The sequence below is a fragment of the Chlamydotis macqueenii genome, chromosome 1 (genome assembly GCF_036417535.1).
Source record: "Chlamydotis macqueenii isolate bChlMac1 chromosome 1, bChlMac1.mat, whole genome shotgun sequence".
NCBI classification, from domain to species: Eukaryota; Metazoa; Chordata; class Aves; order Otidiformes; family Otididae; genus Chlamydotis; species Chlamydotis macqueenii.
This window is the reverse complement of record NC_141556.1, coordinates 23,060,153-23,080,636: the sequence shown is the minus strand read 5'-3', so window position 1 is coordinate 23,080,636 and position 20,484 is coordinate 23,060,153. Positions and strand designations below refer to the sequence as shown.

General features: G+C 36.1%; 1 protein-coding gene across 3 annotated transcripts in view; it reads right to left on the bottom strand.

Moving 5' to 3' along the window:
* Positions 1-1,632: 1,632 nt before the first annotated feature.
* Positions 1,633-20,484, bottom strand: part of GRM8 (glutamate metabotropic receptor 8) — a 343,105-nt gene continuing 324,253 nt past the window's right edge. The window contains exons 9-10 of one of the 3 annotated variants that reach the window (XM_086739982.1): positions 8,226-8,527; positions 1,633-3,085 (exon numbers count right to left, since the gene is read on the bottom strand). In XM_086739982.1, coding sequence (XP_086596108.1) covers positions 8,231-8,527 — 297 coding nt within the window. In that variant the 3' untranslated portion in view covers positions 1,633-3,085; positions 8,226-8,230. The remainder of the gene's footprint in view (positions 3,086-8,225; positions 8,528-20,484) is intronic. The other 2 variants (XM_086739981.1, XM_086739983.1) reach the window with 2 other exon arrangements.

Here is a 20,484-nt window from a genome sequence, read left to right as displayed (position 1 = left end):
CAAAGCCCAATAATCTGAAAAAAAAAAAAGATGATTCAAACTAATTAGAATAGATAATTGAAAAATATTTAACACTTTCATCTGAACTCTTTGTGTTCAGTGGTGGTGCTAGAAAAGGTACATCTGTCTTGGTTAGAGGCTGTAGACTGCAGTCTCTTATTCAATAATCCCCCAAGTAGATCTCCAGTGGAGTCACAAAATTTAGGTCAGCTAACCTAGAAGTTAGGACTTGTAGAGCTGATGCACAATCTGTTGCACAAATGGGACTTAAAGTCACCTGAAGACACAGTCTTGGAAGCAGAACTCACAAATCAGGTTGCCAGAAAACAATCTTTGGAACTGCTACTGTCTGTACAGGAAAAAGTCTCCTAATCTGAAGAGAATGAAGTCGTCATTTCATTCAAACATACAAATGCATTTTTCTTCCGTAGTCCTCAAGGGATACAACAGAAGAATGTACTTTCGATCACAGTTAGAGGAGGCAGATATGCACCATTCTATGCAAATGCATAAACTGCACATAACTACTCTATAGAAGTGAAACCTGTAGACCAGTGCCGTTCTGTTGTGTTTTGAAAAGCTCAATTCATTACATAATTCATATTGTGTGCTCATTTATCTGATGAGTTATATTAATACCAGTGAGACTCATAAGCTTAATATATTCCATGTTTCAAAGAGAATGACACAGAAAATGCATAGAATAATTTGCATTTCATTTTTATCCTACTGTTCAACAAAAAAAAAAAGTGTATATTTGTCTCAATAAATCTGTTCTGAATAACTTTTTCTTTAGACTACTGTGACACTGGAAGATATTCATATATCATATACTAATCTTTATATGTATAAAAAATATGTTTGTGTGTATATGAAATGTATAAAGGCAATTCCTATGCACTGCTTTTTCAAATGCACGTCATTATGCTTATGTTATTATGTATAGACATTACAGACAAAATATTTGAAATTTCTTTTGTCATGGATTAAAAACTAAACTTTTCAAAGGTTTCTTGAAAATAAACTTCCAAAACATTGGTTTTCAGATAAAACAGACTCTCTCTCTCTTTCTTTCTTAGGAAATCTATTCTAGACATGGAAGTCTGTCTTGTTAAAACATTGATCCAATCAATCCATTTTCACAAAAACCCTTCAATTTTATAAGATGTTAGCTAATGAAACAGAACTAAAACTGTTTTTACAAAATTTTTTTACAGGTGTCTGTATTAGCTGCATTACTTGTGTGCTTAAAATGAAGCACGTATTAGTTTATGGGTTTGAGACTGATGTGCTTGTGGCATAGTCAAAAAAGGAATTTTCACACAATATATCACACATACCAAGCACACAATACCACACTATACCAAAGCAATCATCGGTTAATAATTCAGGCATTTAAATGCTTGGAAAAAAAATAACTATGTTTTGTCAAATATTTTGAAAATGGAAATTCACTGTCATGGATTTTGCTGACTGCTGGAGTTTAGATGTTGACGTTGTAATAGAAAGAGATTCAGTTTCAGATACTTCAGCTTTCATTCATGTAATTAGGACCCACCACAACTTCTTTAAGACATGTTGTAAGATACATTCTCCTTCGTGGAAAAAAGCACAAGGAGCCATCCAGGCTAATTCAGGAGAAATAACATTTAATAACCCATTGATTGTGAAGACCCATTAACTTGACGAATGGTAAGAAGTGTATGGAGTGGAAAAATCTTAAAGAACTTCACAGATACAGTAACAAAGTGGAAAGTCCCTAGCTGTCTTTTTAAAACTTCTTTGGAGGGGTTTATTAACATGACAGATATCTATATAAATTTCTCTTTCTCTTTGCATGATCATTTCTAACGCACACACAATCATTTGACATGGGAGTTAGAAGATGTGAAGATTGTAGATGGACACCTATTTCTTTGATTTTAAAGTGTTAATAAGGCAATAGTATCCACTAGGTTACTGTCAAATTCTCCATTGATTTCTCTCCTGTTATTTCAAAGTCACCTTTATTGAGATAAGCATCTGCTACATCCCTCTGTCAGAGACAGGATAGTATGCTGAATAGACTTTCAGCTTAAGCCAGTCTAGTTGTCATAAAGTCTTACAAACTGTAAGTTCCAGAAATGAAAAGGATAAAATTATTAGTGGAGGTTCAAAAATATAACACGATCATACAAAATAATTACTGCTAGGATTCCTTCACTTTACAAACATATAAAATGCACTTTGAGAGTGAGAAGGGGGAAAAATCCTTCCATTGGAAAATATAGTCACTAAGCTTTGAACAAATAAATTCACACACTGCAGAGCACACACATACACACGCATGCAGGCATGCACACACATACACGCACACGTGCACACGCACACACACACACACACATGCTTAGAGTTTACACTGCATTCTTCTGATGCCACGATTATTATTTTATTTGTACACTCACCTTTACTGCACATTCTAAACAAACAATAGACAACAGTGTAAGGACTTTTTTTTTCCTTAAAACTGCAACAAAACAAGTCTCAACATTTTCAAAACATTCCTTTATTATTAGAAATAAATTATTTTGTATAAAAATCAGCATGCGTTGACCATTGCATTTATTTTAGCATAACCCAGGACTTAATTCAGTCAGCCGTCACAAGAAACAAACTCATCTTCTTTTACGAGTTGAACAATGTAGGACAGGAAAGGAAATTGTCACAATCACAAAAAAAGTACTTACAAATATAACATCAGACATGATTTATTTCAACAGCATTTTTTTCACAAGCTAACATTTGTTTCCCTTTTGTGATTTGCTTCCTTTTGTGAACAGTTCAGAAGACTGACACTGTCTCTATGTTATAAAACTGGACTTTTCCTTCCCCTGTCTCTTTTGCCTTTTGCCTCTTGTTTAATCCTTGTCCTTTAGGAGACTGACTATTGATTTGAATGCAGTCTATTGATATTTCCAAGACTGAATTCCAGTGGTGGTAAAGTCTATGTCTGCAAGACTCCATTATGCAGGTCTTCGAGTGAATTTCATCCTTGCTCAGTTTGCCTGATTGCTGTAACTGACATAGGTCGTCTTGGTAGAAGAGGCTGTAAATAAAAAAAAAACAAAAACAAAAACAAACAACAACAAAAACCAAAGTTCAGGATTTTTAGAATCAAGAGAGGAGAAAAAAAAACCCAAACATATTTAGCATTTGAAGTCAGACAGTGTCTAACTATTTCCAAATAAATGGCCCTTGTTCATGGAATAAAATAAGAAAGTTTCAGCACATATATAAGCGGTAAGTTGGTTCTCAGGTTCTGTGTTCTTGATGATAACTTATTTTGTTTATGACTTGGGGATGCAGAGGTCAAAAGAGAGGAACAATGATGAATAGTTTTAGCATACCCGTAACAGAATTTTAACATACTATTTGTCTAGTATTACTTTGGCTGATTTCTGTATAGACTTTTTTTTTTAAATTTAGAACTTGGATTTTTCTCTCTCTTCTACTAGTTGAAGATGACTTTGCAGCTAGTGGTGGGCTGTCCATCTAGGAGGTGGCTTATGCTCCCTAAAAGGAGCAAAACCTAACACAGGAAACATCTTTCCAAGTTAGAAAAACTGAGTAGCTAGTGCCTACAGCACATATTCTCTGGAGAGCCTTCAGATACAAATCATCTGCATATAAGTGGGCCAGTAGAAATGCTTATCAGTGCCTAGGTTGTATTTTAGAGCTGCCAGCTATTATGGACTCCTTATGTTGATGGCCAGCTGATCGTGTCTTCCTTTGAGCAAAGCTGATTCCCCTGGATCAGAATGAGGCAATATGTTGAGAAAGATAAACATATTTACTATTGTAAAAGAGAACAACTGTCAATCTTATGTGGAAGTAGTCTGTGTCAGCTTCTAGCCCTTATATCTTACCCATTTGTTGTAAAAAATATGGCCCAAGTCTCCACTGTTGTGTTAATGTAGTGGTGGGAAGAGGGAAGTGGTGACATCAGGTCTCACAGGCAGTTTTAAACCAGTTGGGTACATGGCAAATCAGACTGCTGGGAGATTGAGTCTCTTTTTTATCTCTATAGTAAGGTTTATGTCACACTGCATAGAGAGGAATTTGACTTTCCAAATATATTTTATATTCTGTCTGCTACAGACATGTTCTACTTATGGCAGTGAAGACTGTAGCTGGCAGAATGAAAATAATTTGATGTCACAAAAGTTGTCTGGTCTATAGATTCAAAGATCTTAATTTATCTCCCATACCTTCCTTCCTTCACTTTCTTTTTTCTCAGCTGTGGGAACAGCTGAGAGGGATAGGAAAATATTTCTTCATGGTAACTCCTAAATCCAGCCCAACAATCAAATAGTTTGAGAACAAACTACAGAAACCAAGAAATGACAGTTTCTCTCTCCTGCGCCAAAGATTAAACTAAATCAAAGATCACTAAAATTTCTGCAAAATAATTCTAGCTAGTATAAATAACTGAGTTTGCTGCTTGCTTTTTCTTCATGTTTTCTTTGGGTTTCTAAGCAATTTTATTCTAATATTGCATTTGTCATTTTGTAAGATACGGCAGAACCAGACCATTATAATTCACATATCACTATAATTTTTGTCCCCTAACAATGTATATATAAGAATGACTAATCAAAAGGAAGCTGCAAAATGTAATATTTCTTATTTCCCCTTGCACAGATAGCTCCAGTACTTTGTGTCTGGACGAGCTAATTCATGACAGGATTATTTTTGGCATATTAATTAAGTCTTTCACATAATTGATCACAGTATTTGAGTATAAACATGAAATAGATTTATTTGCATGTATTGGGACACTTGGAGCAAATATATCCTCATTTACATCTTTCAGATCTTTGAGATGTGATGTTCTGCTCCCATCTGAACTCTCCGATGGTCCCACAGCTGGATTTCTGAGAGCATTCTATTTTTCCTTTGGCCCATTAAGTTCCTTCTGAAAATAATGCAGGACTGCTGAAATGGTACCAAGTTCCTTAGAGCATAAAAGGATTTTGTGCCCAGCTAAGAAATAACAAATAAATGCACATCTGCAAACTCTGTACATTTGGGAACAAAAGGACAGAAGGAGAAGAGCTTATTCTTTTTCCCTCGCCTTGAAAATAGGCTCAGATACGTGATTAGGTTAAGCTAGCTTACCACATTACCCTGTATCAGCTGAGCTCTATGATAACTTTCCATGTGTATGTTTTTAGCCCACAGCGATGTAACGTAATCGGATTTATCAAAACTCAGTAAGCTGAATTATGTGAGGACATTTGCAAGAAGCTCAAAATACAAAAATAGTTAGTTACTATACCTCAGCTGATTTAGAGTAACTTGTTAATTTGCTGTAACTTCCTTGCATATCTGAGACTTAAATAGTTTTGACAGAATTAATCTAGGACTAATCAAGAAACAAAAATTATCCTATTAAGTTCTGAGTGTTCTTACTTTAAAAAATGATAGCACAGGAAACTAGTGTAGATAGTAGTTTGAAATGTATTAAATCTAATCTCATCTTCAAACAATGGTTTTTGACTTGATAAATATTGCAAGTGTCTTTATAGTTAACTGTAATAAGCCTACAGTTTCTGTTTGGTGATGTGAAAGCTTCAACAGCTGGTGTCCTGCTCTTTAAGACTGTTAGCATTTCATAGTAATAACATGAACCACATTTGGCAAACAGAGATGGCCAGAAAAAGTAACAGACTTGGCTCAAAATGTTTCTGGGAATGAACACTCTTTTCTAGATCCAGTTACTACATTGCTGTTGGAATGAGACAAGAAGAAAAATAATAAAATAAAAGAGGATCTAAAGCAATTTAGAATTATTATTGTGATCTGACCTATGTGCATTTAAAGTACTTGTCATTGTTATGCCTTCTGTAATTGCATCCGGATATTTTTTTTTCATCCTCTTTCCCAGATACAATTTGTTTTGCACTGAATATGAATGTCTTTCCACAAAAAAAAAAAATATTACTATATCCACACAGGGGATAGCATGGAATAAAGTCTGCTACATGGAACAGGACAAACCAGATAGAGCAGAGTTGTCTCTGGGTGGGAAGCAAAAGGAATTACTTGACTGCCTCATCTTATTTCTTACCTAGTTATGACCATTGTTGTCACTACCAGTATTTGTGCTTGGGAAATGGTGGGAAACACTTATTACTCATTTCTGGCATACTAGGAATAGCCTGGTTTTTTTGTGATCAGCTTTGTATACTATCACTGAAAAGAAAGATCTACAATGGAGTCAGTGCAAGACGAAATTTTGCAATGTTGAGAGGTTGTTACTATTGACCTAGCAAAATAGACTTATATGGCATTGTGCACTGATGATTCACAGGAACCTCCAAAAGTTTTGACAATAACTATTTTGGCAGAAAAGAGGGAAGCTCATCAAAGCCAAATGGTACAGAACAATTTTAGGGAAGAGAGAACCCTATCTTGAGGCCAAGAGCTCAGTTATACAGGGACAGCTCTCTGGAGTGCAAATGAGTTGACTCTGAATTTTTGCCTATGAAGCATTACGATGTCTGGATCAAAGCCTAATCAGGACGTACTCCTAGTGAGCTCAGAATTACATAGATGTACTACTGTTAAAATCATGGTTAGAGCACAGTAAATAAGCATTACCATGCATATATCACACTACTGGGGAAGCAGACTTGCTTCCAATAGCAGCTGTTTCCATGAATTATGCATAATCATAGTTTAAGGAATACCAGGCACAGCATTTCCTAATTAGGTACAGTAGATAAACATCAGATACCCAAGACTTTCTTATTAACACTCTCTCACCCTACTGTGGAATCCCTCCTTTGACCTTTCCTCAGCAATGTATAATTTTCCAAACTCAGCAAAATCCACCTCTCCCTTCAGAATTTTCTTTTGGTGACTTTGAAGGTCCCTTCCAACCCTAACCATTCTATGATTCTATGATTCTATGACTTCTGAAGATTTGAGAAATTACGGAGTTCTTCATATTTCCATGTTATTATTTGATCCACAAGGAATTTCATTGCTTTTTCTCCTTTTGTCATTTGTTATACCTGAAGCTGTATAAACCCATAGCTCAATCCAGCAGATTTGCACATTTCAAAGGGTCGTGAGTTTTTAAAGTTAATTGGTTTGCACTCAGTATCCTCCATGCATCAGTAATTATAGTATGGTAAACTTATGGACTATTTTTATGTAGTTTTCAATCTGGCAAACTCTGTAGCATTCAGTGGGGGGTTCCACTTTCTGAAGTAAGTACAATATTTTTCTGCTAACTTGGTATTGACTTGTTTGAATGTATTCAAGAAAAATAATACTATTCAATCTCCTGTCAACATCATAAAAAAATAAAATAAAAAGCCCTCACTTGCAGTAAAATAACTGAAAAATTGTCTTTAACAGTAACAGCTACTGTCCATCCCATATGACCTCTAACTCTTCCATAGCAACCAGTTCTCCATTACTACTAAGCTTATATTTGATTATTACTATTGTGAAGTCCAGTTTATAAGACTGTGGTGGAAATGGAAGCTATAACCTCTGTTTTCTTCTATACCAAAACAATTTAGAGATGTGGCAAGATTCAAGAACTTTTCTGACATGGGAAAGAACTTTTTTTCCGTTACTAACCCATGACATATCAGACCATGTAATTATTAAGCTGTATATGAATTATCAGGATTTTATACCAAGATGAGTAAGACCACAATGAAAACCTGGATGGGAAGTGTTATTCTAGGAAGTGTTAGTACTTACGAGTTGTGATAAATGAACAAGTCAACAAATACTAAGTTAAGGTGGAAAGGTAAAAAAAAACATTATTTTCACTTTCATATCTAACTGTAAAATAAAAATAACTTTAATTGTTTTCACTATATTTTTTTCAACAATTTCTGAGTTTTGAATATACAATGATGACCATAAATAGACCTTATGAACTGTCAGGACATATCACGACTGGCACAGCAATGCACAACACATCAAATTAGCATTAGCTAAACCAGATAATTTTAAAAAGATGTGGCTTTCCAAAATCTGTTTGTGCTTTCTTTTTTTTTTTTTAAACTAGCCTCCTGGGAAAAACAATTTGTTTGAAACAAATCTAGGCATTCCTGCATTCAGCAGTACATGAATTCTGTCACATCTCTGGATTCATGCAGAACAAGGAACAAAAAGAATAAAGTTTATTATTAATAGAAAGTGCATTCTTGTGAACGTACATCTATTAGGAAGTGCTGCCACTCTTGACCATGGGAAAGTCTACAGATGACTTACTGTTGGTTTCAAGACTTTCACACAGTTCGGTTTTGACCTCTCCATTTGGTCTGTCATTTCCTTTTTGGGTCAGTTTGCTTTGCATTGTGGCAGCTGTCACTACAGCCTTGAAGCTCCGCTTCCGTTTTTGAACATTCTGCTCTGGATGAAAAATTATAATATAAACCTTGGGCATGTAGAGCATGCCCAGAGACACAGAAGCGCTTAAACTCATGGAGACAGTAAGTGTTGTTGTCTGGATGTACATCTAAAGAAGGAAAGAAACAACAGAAAAATCTTTGTTATACTGATTTAATACAGGAAAGAAAATAAAGTAATTCACTTAAAAATATTAGGTGGAAAAGGAACCAATAACACTTTTCCTTTTCTGTACATACATCAGAAGGACCCTTGACTTTGGTTCCCTTTAGTTTTAGTCAAGTATGGCCATTTCATTTCTTTTTAATCGTAAGAGTAGGTGGTAGAAAAAACATAATATTTATTAAACTTCATTCTCATAAAAGTAATCAAGATGTTGTAGCAACTACATTTTCTGGACAGGAAAAGAGGAGTGACAATAGGTTTCCCCTTGTGTCATCTACTTTAACACACAGAAGTGTCTACAACAATATGCCACGTGGTGATTCAGTAGTGTCTGCAGCATGGTTCAACCGGCAGCAAGCATAATACAGAATCTAATCTTTGATATATTCTTTGAGTTTCAAGCTTGAAAGAAAAAATAGTTTCTCCATAGTGAAGCTTGAATATTCTTGAGTTTATTGTAGCGGTTTTTGTTTCTCTTTAACATTTCCACCTTACTGTTGATTTCTAGTCACAATGCTTTGTTGGCACACAATAAACATATTAATAAGTTACAGTCCTAACAAAGAAATTGGAAAATCAGGGAACTATGAAATCATAACAAAAAGGACCTCAGTCCCCTACAGATACAAAGGAAAAGTCTGACATTTCTGAGTGAGTCTATCTAGTGTTTATTAGGACCTATAAAAAGAAATCAACTCTCGTCTTCCACAGTCCCATAAAAGAAAATTATAATGATCACTCCTTAAGAACAGCAAAGAAAAATTTCTATTTGGAGAACTATTCAGATAGTAAATAAGAAATACTAATGGTAGTTCTGCTCAACATTTATTTTTCCTTCTAAAATTATATTTCATTAGACATTTTATGAAACAACAATTTTACTTTACAGTTCTGTGTGGTTTCCTCAACTAAGTAGGAAATCTCTCAGTAATCATGTTATACCGAAAAAGATACTGAAGCAAAACCTGCTCATTGCCTTGGCAGAGGATTCACTGACATTGTTGTCAGGCATGATTTTAAGCACTGGCCAATACTATCACATTAAGTCAGAGATAAGGTAGTAAGTCTGTCTGCACTGTCAGCTTCTGATCATCTGTTTTTATTAAGTGCCCTTGGGTAACTTGGCCCTTGGCAGAAAAGTAAAGATATAATAGACTGGTGTGCAGGCACTATTATAGTTGAACATTTTTTAATGTCTTTCAGCTTAGAAAGTTTTTTTCCATTAGATACTTTCTCCTTAGAGATCACAAATAAACTGTGCTCTCACTTAAAGCAACGTTAGGTAGGAAATGTGACAAATGTATTTTGGAAATGTGGACTCCTGCTCTGAGCCAGCTTGCAAAGTATCTGTATAATTTTACAGAAAACTGGCACATATTACCATAAAATGAGGGACAGCCCAATCTACTCGTTAAGAAAAGACTGACAATGCTCCAAAATTTCTAAGAAACTGAACTTGTTTTCAGAGACACCACTAGACTGAAAAGACAATTAAAATTGTCCTCCTATTGTTCTGAGGACAGTTATAGGACCAACACCTCCCTTCATTTCAATAATACCTCAAGACGATACAGCAGGAAATATACACAATTCTCACACCAGTGAAGTAAGTCCACTCCTTTCAAGCTCCAAAACGACAGTGGTGTGCCTGAAAGCAGAGCTTGACCTACACTGTGCATGAACACCTCTAATGACAACCTCACACAGTTACATTGATGAGCAGGTTTTTCCAGATTTCTGTGGAATGACCTCTGTGCAGATGCATGTTCACATGGAAACAACACCAAAGACATATCCATTTATCTCTGAACCAAATTGGTTGATCTCAAATTAAATTGGCACAGCAGTGGCTTTTACGGTTAAGCATTGCATTAAGTGGTGTCCAAAAGAAAAAGTACCTTGGTTCCTAAAGATGCATATATTTCCTAATGGGATTTTCAAACCTTAAATCAATGGAAATAATACCTTTAACAAACTGTATTGCATATGAAAATTCCATTAAACATGAAAAAAATTCTTTTTTGAAGCCTTAACATTTTTAAAAATACAAGTCATGGCAGTTAAGTAGCTGAATCTGTAACAATGCCTGGCATTTAAATACGTATTTTTAAAATCCCTATCAAATACCCAAGCTGTTAGGTTCATCTTTCTCTCATTGTTCAGTATAAGAGTCAGACAATAAAAAAGGATAAAGAACCTCTGGATGTTATAGGGTAAAATCCATATATTTGTGTAATAGTACTAGTCATATTAGCAACAAATATGTGCATTATGGTAGATTTCAATGATTTTTTTTTTCAATGAGAAGTCTCACAGTGCCACGCTGTTATGAATACTAAAGAGAAACAATGTCGGCCTGAAGGTTTACATTCAAGTAAGCTTCATAAGTGAATAAACTCTAAATCTGATCATGCATTCACTAAGATAATAAAAGCCCAAGGATTTCAATGTACGTAGTGTCAGTATTTTGCATGAGCTATATCATTACATCTAATGTATTTTCTGTGGATTTAATTGAAATAACCAGCACAACAGCCTATTTAAAAAAATCCAAATCACAGATAGTTTCACATTGCAGATTACAGTTCATATGTAGTGAGATATATTTCTGCTGATTGTTGTGTTTTTGAACCAGCCACTATAATTACTGAAACATTAAACGATAGCAAATTGGGAATTTTTTGACAGAGCAGTTTTCTAATAGTGAATATAGTCTTTAGAGAGCTCAGCCTCAGGTATCCTGTTTTCCATGGATCACCCTTAATAGTTACTCTTTAATGAAGCTAATGAGAAAGAAGGGCTTCAGGAAACTTTCTAGACCTTGAGAGGAAGGCTTTGAACATATACTTACATGTACGCTGTGTGTGGCATGTACATGAGTCTTACTCCATACGCTAATGCAATTGTATACTTAGCTGCAGACTAGTTGTCAATGACAGCCTGGGCCTCATTCCTTTTCCTATTAGAATCACAGAATCATAGATCAGTTTGGATTGGAAGGGACCTTTAAAGGTCATCTAGTCCAACCCCCCTGCAAGGGGCAGGGACATCTCCAGCCAGATCAGGTTGCTCAGAGCCCCATCCAGCATGGCCTTGAATGTTTCCAGGGATGGGGCATCCACCACCTCTCTGGGCAACCTGTGCCAGTATTCCACCACCGTCACTGTAAAAGTTTTCTTCCTTAAATCTAGTCTGAATCTACCTTTTTCTAATTTAAAACCATGATCCCTTGTCCTATTGCAACAGGCCCTGCTTCCTTTCAAGTGGTCACTTGCAATCTGCGAGTCTGATTACAGGATAGAAACATCCCCTGCATCTAATCCTTCCCATCTTTGTAATCTCCCTTCTTGTAGCCTGATGAAGCACAAGTCTAGCAAACAGGTTGCCACAAACTTGGTTTGACTTTTGTCTGACTTTTTTATCCCTGACAAAAGGACAGTGATGTTTTATGGCTGTGCATTCTGGGTACTTTTATTATTCTGGGAACATAACTACCTGTAACTTTTACAGAATTAGCTGCTCTAAAAATCAAGAAGCTACAAAAGTAGTACAATTTAATAAGATGTGAGGTCTGAATAATTTTTCATGTGTCTCACAGTGGTAGCTCACTTTAAGTTACAGGAGAATAAAGGTCCCTTTCTCACAAAGATTCATAGTTACCCACAAATGAATTTCAGCACTACTCACACTAAAAACCCTTCTGAACTACAAACTTTTTTTCCAATAATGCCTTTCACAGATGTAACAAAGACTGTTATACCTATGCTCCTTGTTCTTGACTGTCAGAAGATATGAGACAGAAAACTAAAATCATGGTAACACAAGAAAAAGAAAAATTATACTATAGGAAAAACTTGAGGCCTAAATACCCTCCTATCTCTATCCCCCACCCCAAACCCACACCAGAACTGATATAGGTCTTCTTATGTACAGTTTTCCACTTCCACAACTGACAAAGGATCCCACGCAACAGACTGTGTCTCATGTAAATGATCTAGACCCCCACTCAGACACATGCTCTGTCTGTCTCACAAATGGGAAAGAAAGGGTTCAGGTCATTTGTGAGACAGACACCACAATTTGCCCTTTAGAAGTGCCTTTCTCCTCAGGCTAAAGAAACAGCCTCAGAATCAAATACTGGAGTCTGAACTATCCTGCTGAGACAGATACACCCAGATAGGCACTCCTGAATGTGTCCCACACTGCCAGTAACAGAGCAGAAGATTGAATTATGATTTAATTTTTCCCTTTTCCTTGTTCCCAAATACTTTATGTCTCTTATGAGAATCTTCTCAGCTCCTTCAGTCAGTTTCAATTTTTAAGGCCAGAACTGCAGCCAGCTTTGTTTCCCACAAGGGATTTTTGCTCTCATTCCCTCTCGCCACTCTTGTCTTCACTCTCAGCTGTTGGAAGCCTTTACCAGATCATTTATCGCCAGAAGATAAATGATATATCATAAAATAAAGATACATGCCATCTATCCACAGGCATCCCACAGACTGAGAAAGACAGCAAAACAGTCCCTCTCCATTTGTCGTAGAGAGAGCACAAGTCTTTTTAGTCTCAGAAAAACTCTGAAAGCGTTCACAGCCATCCTCGCTCTGCTGCAGAATCTAGAGGAGTTAGAAAAAGACAGTCCCTTTCTTCTTTTAAAGTCATGCACATGCCATAACACTATAATTGCTATTGCATGTGTTGCTGCTTGCTAAAAAGTTGACTGGATGACAACACTCACGTTTCACAGTTGTGCTCACAAATCAGAAAGAATTGCCATGCAATGGATTCCACACCAAAAAATCAGCATCAAAAAGGCTGGCTGCAGGCAAATATATTTAAACCAGGAGAGTACAAACAGGGCGGTAACAAGGCTGACAAGGTGCCAATAATTAACAAAAGGGCTTTGAGAGGAAAAGTCAAAGCTTTCTCACAAACATGAAAGTACAACATTCGTTAGGTTATTATCTCAAACAGGAAACTGAGGCTGAACTCTGTACATTGCAGAGAAAACTGAGAAAACAAATCTTCTTTATTTTTATCTGTACATTTCAGTTGCTTTCAGAAACTTAAAGAGAAATGAAAGATCCAATAACTGATTTCAAATGAAATATGTGCTAGATTTAAAAAGTGTGAACTTTCATTAAAGCTTGGATGAGAGAGGAGCTATATAAACTTGTAGCCTTGGTGGAATGTGTATATAGGTGCATTTCAGAAACTGAATTATGGTAACTATTTCACTGTTCAGATTTTCCACTTGTCTAACTCTGACCTCTCCTGCAATATTTATAAGTATTCCCCTTCTACTCATGAATTATTTTATGCAAAGAAAGGAATGGTTTAAATAGGTCTTTTTTTTAAGCATTGTATTTGTTATTTTAAGAGAAGCAGATACAGAGAACTCAGAGTTGTCAACTGCTCTTTGGAAAATGGCATGTTCCACAACTGCACATTGTAAAATTTGCATTGCATAGTTTTCCCTCCAAAGTGTTATTTCACCACATGCGCAAAATTAATCTTAATTCATCCAAAAATTTTCCAGTGACTTCTCCATACTTGATTTTACTATGGAGGTAGAATAGGACAGGTGTATCCCAAACAAAGACAACTCCTGAAACTCAGATAATGGGAATTTGAAGACAGTCACTTCAGAAAGATTTGCTAATTTGTCCTGACATTTGGGAACAACTTCTCCTTCAACCAGAAATGGTTGTCCAACTCTGTGTGTCTCTTCATTTAATTTCCTAACTATTTCCTAATTATTCCTTTGTCACACAGAGGGTACCAGGATATCATTGCAATGTATCAAATAAAAAAAATAGTTGATGTCTTGGGCTGGGAAATAACTAATATAATACTCTACCACTGTGTCTATATGGTAAACAATGAAAAAATGCTACAGTATAGGCCTGGGAACTAGGATTTTACTGCCTGCACTGTTAAACTGTTAGAGTGCTCCTGGCATGAGTGGGGCTGGGCCCAGACCAACTCACACTCTCCCAAACCATTCCCAGGAATTTGCCCAGTTTGGGGTGATGCCCACTATATAATGTTGATATAATCACACTGTTCTTGCTGAGAGATTAAGAGATTTTAATATATAAACCTAATGATGCTATAATAACGGGCTTCATGGCTTGTGAATATTCTTGACAATGTACGGTTACTATTTTAGAGTCTAATAGGACAACACAGGAGACATGCAGACCCATTGAAGAACTGATTGAGAGCAGACCTGCAGAGAAGGATTTGGGGATACTAGTGGATGGAAAATTGGATAGAAGTCAGCAATGTGTGCCTGCAGCCCAGAAAGTCAATCATATAATGGACTGGGCTGCATAAAAAGAAGCGTGGTCAGCATGTCTACTCCGCTCTAGTGAGACCCCACCTAGAGTACCGCGTCCGGCTCTGGAGTCTCCAGTACAAGAAAGACATAGACCTTTAAAGGTGGTTTCAGAGGAGGGCCACGAAAGTAATTAGAGGGCTGGAGCACCTCTCCTATGGAGAGAGACTGAAAGTGTCGAGATTGTTCAGCCTGGAGAAAAGAAGGCTTATAGCAGCCTTTAAATGTATAAAAGGGGCTCATAAGAAAGTACAGAGAGAGATTTTTTTACCAAGGCCCACAGTGACAGGACAAGGTGTAATGATTTTAAACTGAAAGAGGGCAGAATTAGATGAGACATAAGGAAGAAATTATTTTTTGTGAAGGTGATGAGGCAGTGGAACAGGTTGCCCAGAGAATCTGTGGATGCCCCATCCCTGGAAACATTCAAGGTCAGGTTGGATGAAGCTTTGAGCAACCTGATCTGGTTGGAGATGTCCCTGGTTTTTGCAGGGAGATTGGACTAGATGACCTTTAAAGGTTTCTTCCAACTCAAACCATTCTATGATTCTTGGATTCTGTGATTCATAGTAACATGGTACTTTCTCAACATGGTAGACATTAATGCCAGTTGTCATTTCTATTGGCAAATGTCACCTTTAACCATAAAACTATAGAAAATTGGTGCTTTTTTGCCTATTTTAATTCCTTGGGTTCATTTCTTCCTCTTCCCTTTGTTTGTTTCAGTATACCGTTTCAGATGCTTTAGCTCTTCTGTAATTGCAACATTTGAAAAAGCTTTTTGTTGATGCGTAACCCCTGTGGACATAGTCTGTGGTTTTACAGGTAACATCACAGAACATTGGCATCAGAAATTATGTTGTTTTGTGGCAAATGATGGAGAGATTAGACTGAAACAAATGTTGCATTATCAAATATTCTGCTTATTGGGAATGAGCAACATTTTTTAACGGAAAAAAAATGTTCAGCTTTACTTCATCTGCCACACTTATTACAATGTTTTATTAAGAATAGTAATAGACTAAAGTCTGCTTCTTTAATTTGGTCCATCATGAGGACATACGTCTCATGGAAAATGCTAAGCACTACCTTGCAGACCTTCAAAATAATTTAAAATACCGGTAGGTAATTTGATTCTTTTTTCTTCTTATAAGTTAGGTTAGAAATCTCACTATCACACAGCTTACATATACCACAGCACACCATTTATTGCAGTATTAAGGTTTTTAAAGGGCCATGTGATCCATTCATCTCATCAACCTTAGTATAAATAAAGCCACAGTAGTCAATCACTGAGCAATCTCTACTGTTTGTAATGTGTATGTCAGTCCCGAAATTCAGGAGTACTGAACTCCAAAAGCTGAACTAGAAAGTAGATACTCACAGTTTGTAAAACTAAGCTAATAAATCTCAAAATATCAGTAAGAAAAAGTCATTATTAAATAAGCATATTGGAAAAAGTCTGTGCTGCATGGAAAAACTGAAGAAGGAGATTATTTAAAAGTAGTTCTTATAGTATACATTAATTGAACCTTCAACAAAATGCAGAAGTAGGACTTCTATGGTATATTGTGTTACACTTAAGATTTTCTTACAGGCAAAATGCCAACCAAAGTATTTATTGTTAGTCTAATTAAAGTCTTTACAGCCTAATCAAAACTATAGCAAATATTATTATTAATCCCGTTACAATGATAGTAGCTTTTACTATTCAAGTTTTTTAATTATTACAGGAAAATCTCATTAATAATGTAGCTAAATCTGTTATACATGAACAATCCCTTTCCTCTGGTGATACACACCCTGTCCATGCTTCTCTGGTTCTTAAGGACAACAGATTCAGCCCTCTGCAAGCAGAACACAGGGAAGGGGAGGTTATGTTGCACTGACAGCATCCCAAGTCCTTCACCAGTAGGAGACGCATGATGTTGATGACCCCCCCCCCCTTAGTCTTGGGTCTAGCTGAGGTTACTTTTACACATTTTGTAAGAGTGTGTGCTTATTTGCCCTTTTAAAGAATGTGTTCCCATTTACAATCAGTCTATCTCCACCCATTAACTCCTTATTAATTGAAATTAAGTCCCAGTTGCTTTGTTAATGAGTGGCTTCAGAAGTTTGTTAGATCTTTACCATATACAGTATTCAGAGAGCTAAGATGAAACAAGCCAGGCAGTAGTCTGTCAACTGCTGTAAAATTGTTTTCACAACTAACACAAGCTCAGGACACAAGCCAAAATATATCCTGAAACCCACATTGACAGAACAATACAAAGCCCGTAGCCTTTTCTAGCAACAAAAAATCGTATTTATTGGCCTACAGCTGGATATTCTGTACAGCGGTTCATTTCAACCTTATTTCCAATTTTATTTAATTAAAAAAAAAATGCTTTTATTATAAGATTTCAAAAAATTTTCTACCAGAGTTATAGTCCAGTCTTCAAAACACTTTCATACACCTTCCAAATACTTAGAAAATTAAAACTCTCTTTGGTCAAATGCATTCTGATTTGCACAAATTAGATCAATTCATTTAGATAAGATGCAGCACAATTTAAAGAATCATTTTATTTTTGTGCTTTGGTAACTTTTAGCAAAACTTACTTTATATAGGTTGTTTATTATTAATCAGTCTTCAGTTATCTACTTTGAACGCAGATTGTATTGACCCTAAGGCTAAATCAACTAGAAAATCTGGCAGGTGGACAACTGTTCAAAATAAATTAATGTAGATTGGCACATCTTCAACTAGAATCCATTTGAAAATATGGGAGCTGACATTTTGGAACACTTAAAACTCAAGGAGCCAGTTGGCAACCCCAAAATTGTAACTTTCACATGCATATTCATCTAGTGATGAAAAAGGGAGAGAAAGTAAGCTGCCTTATAGAGAACTAAGGGAAGACGTTACCAGGAAAACAGAAAAAAAAAAAAAAAGTATGGCTTGGCAGTAATTCATACTCCAGGTTTAAATTTAAAACTACATGGTTTGCTATAACAAAGAGAGACCATTGTTGTTGAATGACACCATCTTATAACTAGAATATATTGCTGAGTAGAAAGCAATCTTTTTTCTGATCCAGATTTGAAATGTATAGAGTATTACAATCTCGTCTTTTAAAGATGACCAATGCTGCCTGAAGATCTATTTCCTATATTCACGAAACATACAAGAAGGTCAACCTTACTTGCTGGTTTATTATGCTATTAACCGCTTATTAGTTTCTGTTTTCAAAGTCTTTTAAATACGCATTATACCTGAGCTAAAGAGATAACTGTGCTCTTGAAATACTATAAAACAACCTCTAACTCTGTAATATTCAACTTGCTACCTGGTTTAGTTTTAACATGTGTTTATTTATTTAGTGCACGTGGCTTAAGTGTCAGAGTTCAAATACCTGATAGAGACAAATATTAGGCAAAGTACACTTGTTCGGAAGATAATTTTATTTAGCATCTTCAAGCAGGGCATAATTAAGTTACCCTGTCATACAAAATGATGGAGGCTTAAATAAGTAACAGCTGGTTACCCCAATGGCTGTACAACTGCAGGGCAGCCGTTGGCAGGAAGAGCTGTGTAAACACAACCAATACATTATGCTAATGGGAACAATGTAATGAGCAAGGAAGCAGCTAAAATGGAGTGACAAAAAGAAAAACAAACAATCAAACAAGTCCCTTCAGCCCTTAGCATGCATTTCACTTGCAATTTGTGAACAGAAATCTTACAATGGCTGTACTCAAGTATCAGCCTTATCTAGAAATGTTTGCTCAGTCCATTCCTTACGTCAGAATAAGTTCAATGGCAGCAGGATGAATCCACTGATTATTACTCCCTTAACTTCAATTAATTTACATTGAATTGCTCCAAGTGAATTGACCAAAACATATAAACTACTAAAAATAATTTTTCATTAATTGTCTCTCTGATCTTTTAGAAAAAGAAATTAACTAAACTGCAGTATAAGTGGACAGAATTAGACTGAATAATATGTACATTATAAAACTATTTCCTTCATGTTACGACAAATCTCTCAAGATTTTACTTGAGTGTTTACTTGCTTGGTGTCACTCTGATTTCTTTTTTGTTCTATAATTCATTGTGACACTGCTCCAGTAGTGTTTTTCTGTCAGATTTAATTCTCTGCAGAAAGGCCATTGTGAATTCCCTACCTAGCTCTGAAGCAGGATGAAACCCCCACTAATCTGAACTAGATTTTAGAACCAAGCACCAGGTTCCTAGCTGCAGTGCAGAGGGTATGTGGCATGTTGCACAGGATACATTCTGTGCTGCATCTAACCCCAGACCTCTCAAAGTCCACTCCAAAGAGACTTTCAAAATAGGACTTTTCAAAATAAGACTTTTCAAAGAAGACTTTTTAAGGAGCCTACACTGCTTTATAATCTAGCTCAAAAATCATAATTTAGATTACCCAAAACAGAAGCAGAGGACAGGAATTTCCAGGGGTGGAGACAACAACCTGGAAAAGTTTAAGGAGAGAGCAGAAACTAGGGGAGGAGAAACACCTTAAAAGTAGTTACCTTCTAAACTGTTGGAAGCAGCAGGAATACAGACAGGAGTCTCTAACACACATTTTTCCCTTGTATTTTTCACATGTAAGTACAACCAACAGTAGTGCTGAAATGCTGGTGACCCACCAAGCACACACAAAGGAACATGGTGCATATTGAAAATTATCACTTTAGGCAAAAGTCTAATTTGAACAGTAACAAAATAAAAAAAAATCTTAGGCAATATATTCACACCATCTATATCAGGAAGTGCACAAACACAGAACACAGAGCACTGCCCCAGCTCCACAGACTTTGTTATCTAATTTTACATAAGGAATATCAAAAATATGTCAAATGTTAGAAGACACTGATTTGGTAGAAACTATGAGAGTACAAGCAATTCAGCAAGCAGAACTTTGCTTTGGAACATTTCATGTTCCTCTGAGATGGCACATGATTGCTGTATAAACCTGACCGGATTCATTTACACTGGTTCCCAAAAATGTTTTTATTGGTTTCTAGTTAATTGGCTTTGCATGCTCTAAATTTCACTTTGACAGTCTTTCTCTGAGATCAGATTAATGAATATATGCAAAATCTCATCAGTTTTCACTCACTGTCTGTGCATCTATCATCTCACATGACCTGAGTCCACCAATTCAGAAGAGAAATGGACGAACTACCACCTCTTTTAGGCTATGTTAAAGTTAATCTGGTTTCTATAAGCATTGTTAGTATGGACTCCCTATGTTCTTCCTAGAGAGCAGAACTGGTGAAAACTCACCATTATTTCATGTGTCTGTCCAGGTGCAGATTTACCAAGGGGAAAAAACGTACACCAGGGCAAACATATAGTCATTTCTCCTATTGAATTACCTCAATAGCAGAGCCTTGTGAAGTGTCATGACTTTAGTTTGCCCTTTTGCCTGCCTATAAATCATAGTTTGACACATTTTCATCACAGTACCAGTATTTTCTTGGTCAATAGCTCCATCTCTCAGATACAGCAGAGCTTTACCTCCAGCAAAGAGCTGCATCTATCAAATAAGGGT